This window comes from Solanum dulcamara, chromosome 8 (genome assembly GCF_947179165.1).
Source record: "Solanum dulcamara chromosome 8, daSolDulc1.2, whole genome shotgun sequence".
Taxonomy (NCBI): Eukaryota; Viridiplantae; Streptophyta; class Magnoliopsida; order Solanales; family Solanaceae; genus Solanum; species Solanum dulcamara.
The window spans coordinates 46,979,735-46,986,349 of NC_077244.1; the positions used below are offsets into that span (position 1 = coordinate 46,979,735).

At 35.8% G+C, this 6,615-nt stretch overlaps 1 protein-coding gene across 2 annotated transcripts; it reads left to right on the forward strand.

The window, feature by feature from the left end:
• The first annotated feature begins 1,140 nt into the window (after window positions 1-1,140).
• LOC129900914 (RING-H2 finger protein ATL74-like) lies at window positions 1,141-3,545 on the forward strand. Of its 2 annotated transcripts, none has more exons than XM_055975998.1 (2): window positions 1,141-2,208; window positions 2,721-3,545. In XM_055975998.1, the coding sequence occupies exons 1-2, from the start codon at window positions 1,654-1,656 to the stop codon at window positions 2,781-2,783; spliced, it is 618 nt and encodes a 205-aa protein (XP_055831973.1). In that variant the 5' UTR covers window positions 1,141-1,653; the 3' UTR covers window positions 2,784-3,545. The 2 variants fall into 2 exon arrangements, with proteins under 2 accessions (XP_055831973.1, XP_055831974.1); XM_055975999.1 differs by having other exon boundaries at window positions 1,142-2,208; window positions 2,733-3,545.
• The last annotated feature ends 3,070 nt before the right edge of the window (window positions 3,546-6,615 follow it).

Genomic DNA, 6,615 nt, shown 5'->3' on the forward strand with positions numbered 1-6,615 from the left:
ATTTGGTGCTCAGAATAAGCATTTTAAACATACTTTGTCGTGTGTGAAGCAAATGGTGATTAGAGAGGATCAGGTACCATAATCCACATTAACAGGTTCCCTGCCCACTCTCACACTTTTTTTTCTTTTCAAGTTTTTGTTTAATGTCATTTTATTGAAGCACTACATTTCTTAATATTAGTATTTGTCAATTTGTTCGAACTAGTTTTTTTGTCAGTAAGTTGATGTAAATCTTAGGTGATTTTAGTAGCCATTGTTATTGCCACTAAATGAATATTATTAAAAATTGAGATTTTGTTATAGTGATAGGTTGTATGTTTACCACTATTCTTTATAATTATCGTTAAAACCATAGCGATATTAAATTTAATAATAATTATCTAATTATCATAAAAGCTTTCGTGATAATTTATATTGCCGTTGAAAGTCATTATTGTTATAGTGACCTCAAATAGTGTTTGGGAAAAATTTGAAAAAAAGTTTGGAAATTAGTGTTTGGCCATATAATTTGCCATTACTTGACAAATATATTTGGCAAATATCCCAAGTTCTCAAGTTCTAGTTTTAGAACTTGAGAACTTGGAAAGTTTTAAAAATTTAAAAATTATTCCAAACTTTTATATTTTTATAAAAACACGCATCATTTATTATCGGGAAAAGATTGTTCGTAAAATATAGAAAATTTTTTATAAAAGAATAATTTGTTATTACCTCTTCTGAAAAAAAATAGTTTGAGTGATAAAATTGAAAAAAAAAGAATAATTTTTTTTAATTCGATTAATGTATTGCTTTTGTCATATTGTTATTTTATTGTTGTTGATTACTATCAATTATATTATAAGCACAAAATAATATTTTTTTAAAAAAATCAAATATTCTTAAAAAAAAATGGTGATCACACGAATAGTGAAATTTAACCCAAAAATATTTAGAAATATGGGGCTAACGCTAGCTTAAAACTTGTGTGCTCAAATTACCCATTTGGATTAAAACAAATGTGGGAACTTGTATGATTAAAAAAAAAAGATATTAGAAGTTGTATAAAGCAGCTTCTTCACTTTGAAAGGACATGAAAGAGGTAAAAAGAAAGATTTGTCTTTATTGAACTTTATTGTATATTACTACTACTACTACTTGAAACAGGTCTAATTATACTGTCTTGTCTCAGTTAATTAAGGAGGCTTTTGCTTTCCAGAAAAAAGAAGTGTCTCTGAATTGAAAATCCTAATTGTTCAGGTGACAATAAAAAATCACCTTTGAGTCTATTTATCATCACATCTCTTCTTTACCACTCTCATAAAGAAACCAAAGAAAAACCAACGCTTGTTCTTTATATTGTCCTTCATTCACTACCATAAAGTCTCACAACCCCACTACTGTTTTCTAGAATGTATTTGAGTCTGCTGGGAAGAGGAGGAGGAGGAGGAGGAAGGTTTATTTTTCATCATATGAAAAAGAAGATGAAGCATTTCTAATTCGTGAATTTATAATGATTGCCATGTTCTTCTACTATTCTATGTTCTTCTCAAAAGTGTGCTAATATTTTGTGCAGAGTTGAGTATCTTCTATAACACTCTAATCCCTCTCCTTTGTAGTCAAGTTCCAATTTCTAGTATTTTTTGCCAAGAATCCAAGATTAAGAATTTGAAGATCATGGAGGTTTATCATCGTCCTTACAGGCTACTTCTTGATCCTCATCCTGTTATCCCACCTAGTAGTACAGTAAGCAAACCCCACCATGGTTACTCAAACGAAGCGAATTTTGACACCAACATGGTGATCATTTTAGCTGCTCTGCTCTGTGCATTAATATGTGCTCTTGGCCTGAATTCAATTGTCAAGTGTGCTTTACGTTGCAGCCGGAGATTTGCTTTCGAGTCAGAAAATGCGCGTCTAGCTGCTACAGGGCTGAAAAAGAGCACACTGAGGCAACTTCCCCTGTCTGTTTATGGATCAGGAGTTAGTATTCCAGCTACTGACTGTCCCATTTGCCTTGGGGAATTTGTGGACGGTGAGAAAGTGAGAGTTTTGCCTAAATGTCACCATGGATTTCATGTGAAGTGCATAGATATTTGGTTGGCTTTACATTCTTCATGTCCAACATGCCGACAATCATTGCTGGAACACAACACAACGACAGCAGCAGGGGATGTTGAAACTGGATTGAGGCAACCTCCTACTGCTCCTTCAATAGCTGCTGCTGAGGAGGTTGGTTAATTTGTAATTTGTTTTAAGGGAAAATATACTAGGATCTTTTGTTTGCTCGGCAAGGTACTCAGAACCAACCAGTTTTTTTAATTATATTTTAGCCTTCAATTGCACAAAGCTGTGCTAGTAAGATTTGATGTCATTCTTCATTTAAAAGATTTGAGTTTGTTTTCCTTCCATCCATCCAAACCCCTTTTGTGGAGGTTAGTTTTGTTTATGTATCTATGAACTATGAGGAAACTGTTCGATTTATTCCTAGCCTTAAACTTGTTTTCAACTCGTCTTCCTAAGAAATTGATGGTAAGCCTCCAAACTTGCATATTCTTGGCTAAATGGTTAAGGTATTAACTTTTTCTGTTTGGTGCCCAATGGTAATCCCATGATACTGTAGGACTTTTTGGTGATTTGGATGAGTAAAGCAGAGTCCATATTTGATTAGGTTCCTCCACACCTTATTCCACATGTCGTTTTTTTTTTTTTTGTGATTATAAGAGAATCATAACAATTTACAGTTGCGTTGTCAGATGTCAATGGTAAGATGGAGGTCTTGTTACTATGGCCAGCTAATCATGTAGATCAAAATTCAAAAGTCCCTTCATTCCAAAATTTCAAATCATGATCTTCAACTGCCAGCAACACTGCCACTACTCATTAATCAGCATCAGCACTGCGGAAACTGCTAATTTGTTCATAGAAAGCCAAAAGTTTGAATATTTCATTGTGCTTTTTTTTTTTTGTCTCTGTTTGATTTGATAAGGCACAGTGATATATTGATTGTTATCCATAAGGAACAAAAGGAATCATGAGCATGTGCTAAAAGAAGAGAATCTCTCTGCACATCTTTTCATCATATAGCTATTTCCTCCCCTTTTATAGGTCAAATTGGTCCACAGCATCTCTTGGGATAGAAAAAAATATCTAGTTATTTCAATTTACAAAGCAAGGTATCAACTGGACAGTTAGGCAACAGACCCTCTCTGCTACCTCCTTTGACGTTTGATTGGGTTCATGTAGAAAAGATTGGTGGCAAAAACTAACATAGTGCTCAAAGGAAAAATTTAGATTGATGATTGAGTTGGAAGAAGTCAATTCTAGAATTAAAGATTGGATCTCCTTTCCACTACTTGCTTCCAATTGCGATCAATGCTGCCTTTGTATAAAACAAAAAGAAAAACAGTAAGTTCAACGCTAGGAGACACCATATGTGCTCATTCAAAGCAACAACCCAAGTGCCCAAAGTACCACATCTGTACGAAGGCCATCACAGTGCAACTTTTGGAGACATTTCTTGATACTCTTTTGATAATTGGAAGAAGAGCGCTAATAGTACTACTTTATTCAAAGTGCTTTCCATGGCTATACTCTATTGATGCAACTCATGGTCAGGGAAGATAATTATACCAAATGATTAGTCAATAGACTTACAAGAATTAGCTCATGCTACTCCTTTAAGCATACCAAGTGTTGTAATTAAAAATGAAAGTCCAAAATTATCAATCCTGGGGAAAACTCGAAAGTAGCTAAAGGTGATGCTTTATTCAGTTAAGCTATGACTGATAACTGAAATACTTTAGCATCCCAAAACCACTCAATTAACCAGTACTAATTATATCAACAATAATAAATGAATACACTTTGGAAAACATCCTTGTTCAAGCGAATAAAAATCATGACCTATAATGGTGTAGAATTTTCAGCAACCTTCACTAAATTTCAAAAAATGATTTTAGATTACAACTCAATAATCAAATAAACTAACTCTAATACCTCAAACACATCAGTTTACTCACTAGTAACCCTAGAATTCTACAAGCCAAACATTCAACACACATACTGACTCTTGCTTAACAAACAAAACTTCAATAAACAAACAGTTACAGACTCGATCACACCTAATAACTAGTAGAACAGTTCCAGTGTTGTAGTGATGAAGTCTTCCTGTTCTTCAATGTCTATTGGATCTTGACTTCCAATAGGACATTGTATACTATAAGGAAACTGTGATTTCCTTCCTTCTACTCGTCTGCTTTGCTGACTCCTATTTGGACTCGATTTTTGCTCATTATTGTCTTTTCTTATTTGCTTCAGTCTTCCGTATCTTTACAAAACTAGCCAGCTGTCCTTGTGCATTCTTGTCTGGGGAGACCTGGTTCAATTGATAGAATATACATAAGAAACCAAGTAGTGAACCAGATTCACCTTTTCAATCATCAAAACTACATGCATGTTCTCCTATTTTCCAATAATTTCCCCTTTTTGATGATGACGAACAATGCACAAATATCCCTAACTACCCACCATGACTTTCCCTTTTGGCATCATTGAAAACTAACAACCAATGAACCCGATGAACAAACAATGACTGGAATATGAATTTTAACTCGTGGCCACTAGGGCACCACTATCCAGTACACCCCTACTGACAATAAGGTAAGTTAGTCTGAGTATACTCGCCATCTTACATATACAAAAACAACGCATTCCAAGGAGGAAATGCTATTGAAGACAAGTACCAAATTAAGCCCTCAGGGCCCTAAATCAAAAACTTATTATAACATCAGTATGAGGTAGAACTCACAAAAGAAAAACAATAATGAATGAGCAAAAAGAAACAGGGGGACATAAGCTGGGAAGGGAGTGGATACAGATGGGAGGAGAAAGAGGCAAAATGCTTTTCCACAAGCATTAGCAGTTTTTCAATACGCCCATTGTGCACCAACTGCATCTGTATCATCTTCTCCTTAAGGCGTGATCTCGTCCTAAGCAGTCTTGATGTCAACCTTGAGCTGAGCATTCTCAGTTTCAAGGGAGACGGTGCGAGCATTATCCAACAGCAGGTCCAACAACAGCTAAGTAACAGGACTCTTTCCCTTTGAACCTGTTCCAACTGCTCCAAAATCACACTCTAAAGTTTCAGTCAAACAACTCCTTCTTTGAACCAACTTTCCCGACAAAGGGAACCTGATGAGATTCAAAGAGCTGTGTGAGTAGAAAACCATAGGACAAACCATGAGCACTCCTCTCTGGATCAACAACTCGAGCCATGTGTTTGATCATGAGTTCAGGTAGATTGACTCGTTGATTTGTATCGAGAGATTCCATCAGTCCTAAGTAACGATAAGTTGCCTCATGACGATGCTCAATGTGGGGAAACAAACACTTATTTACAAACTCAAAGAGGAGCTTGTGTGAAGGCTTCATCTCTCTTTTTAATACCCCGTGTGACACTAAATCTGCAGCATTAGTATAACTAAATTGTTGCTAAGTCACAAGTCCTTGTGAGATGGATTTCCGGCTCTTTTAAGCCTCTATATTACTTGTACGACCATGCACACTTGCATGTCTGTTGGAAGCGAACAGCTCGTAAGAGCATTCTACATGTGTTGTAGTAAAGAACTCATCGAACGGTGATCAGAAGCCAAAAGTTCAAAGTTGTATGTATATGGTTGGGTATTTTAAGGGTTGTACATTATGAAGTTGGGCTGAGGGAGTAACTTTGACCACGTGAGAGGTTCATGGGTTCATTTGGGAGGCTGGGAAGAAGGGTGCGGTAACACTCTGCTTGTTTATTGTGTTTGCTGAGTTTGTCACTTATTGGTTAAATTTTGTGTTGCCGGCATCGCCGAGTTTCTTGGTTAGCTGCTTATACTTCCATCCTTTTATGATTGTGTGTTGTAGGTAGATGAAGTTTTCATTAAAGAACATCCACACACATCGTAAGTGTTCAAGTCAAGAAGAAAGGTAAGTGTTAAAGAATGACAAAAGTCCACATTGGTGGTTAATGTGATGAGTAGACTCCTTATTAGGCTTGGACAATCCCCTCCCTTTGAGCTAGTTTTTGCGGTTTGAGTTAGGCCGAAGACCTAATTTTACATACTATCAAAGTAGGATCCATCTCACCTAATATTGGACCCTCGAAATTAAAAATTGTCCACACACCAGATGCTAAACACTGGACTTGAGGTTGGGTATTAAAGAATGATAAAAGCCCCATATTAGTGGTTAATGAGATGGGTGGATATGTGAAGGCATACATAGTACTGCAAAATTTTAAGCACATATGATTGTTTAGTACATAATGTGTTAACACACCTTGGAGAATTGCTTCTGCTTCTTCATTGAAGTATACAGAGTTGGAAAAACAGGATGGGCACAATAACAAAAGGCATATAAGCTAAAAGTTGTGACTTAAGGCACAACCTTAAGTCACAACCTTAAGTCGCTTGTTTCTCCTAAAAGAGTCAACATAGTTACTTGATATGTGTGAACAGAGCCTTATCTTTCTACAATGTCAACATATGTCTACATGCCTAATATGGACAAAATAATCATATGCTTTTTACTTGAAATTTCTTGTCTTCGTACTTCGTACATCTATTTGTTGAAGTCACAGTATTCATAGTACTC

Coding starts and splice junctions, on each gene's coding strand:
- LOC129900914 (XM_055975998.1), top strand. CDS start 1,654: ATGGAGGTTTATCATCGTCCTTACAGGCTACTTCTTGATCCTCATCCT. Junction 2,209..2,720: donor CAATAGCTGCTGCTGAGGAG/GTTGGTTAATTT, acceptor AACAATTTACAG/TTGCGTTGTCAGATGTCAAT.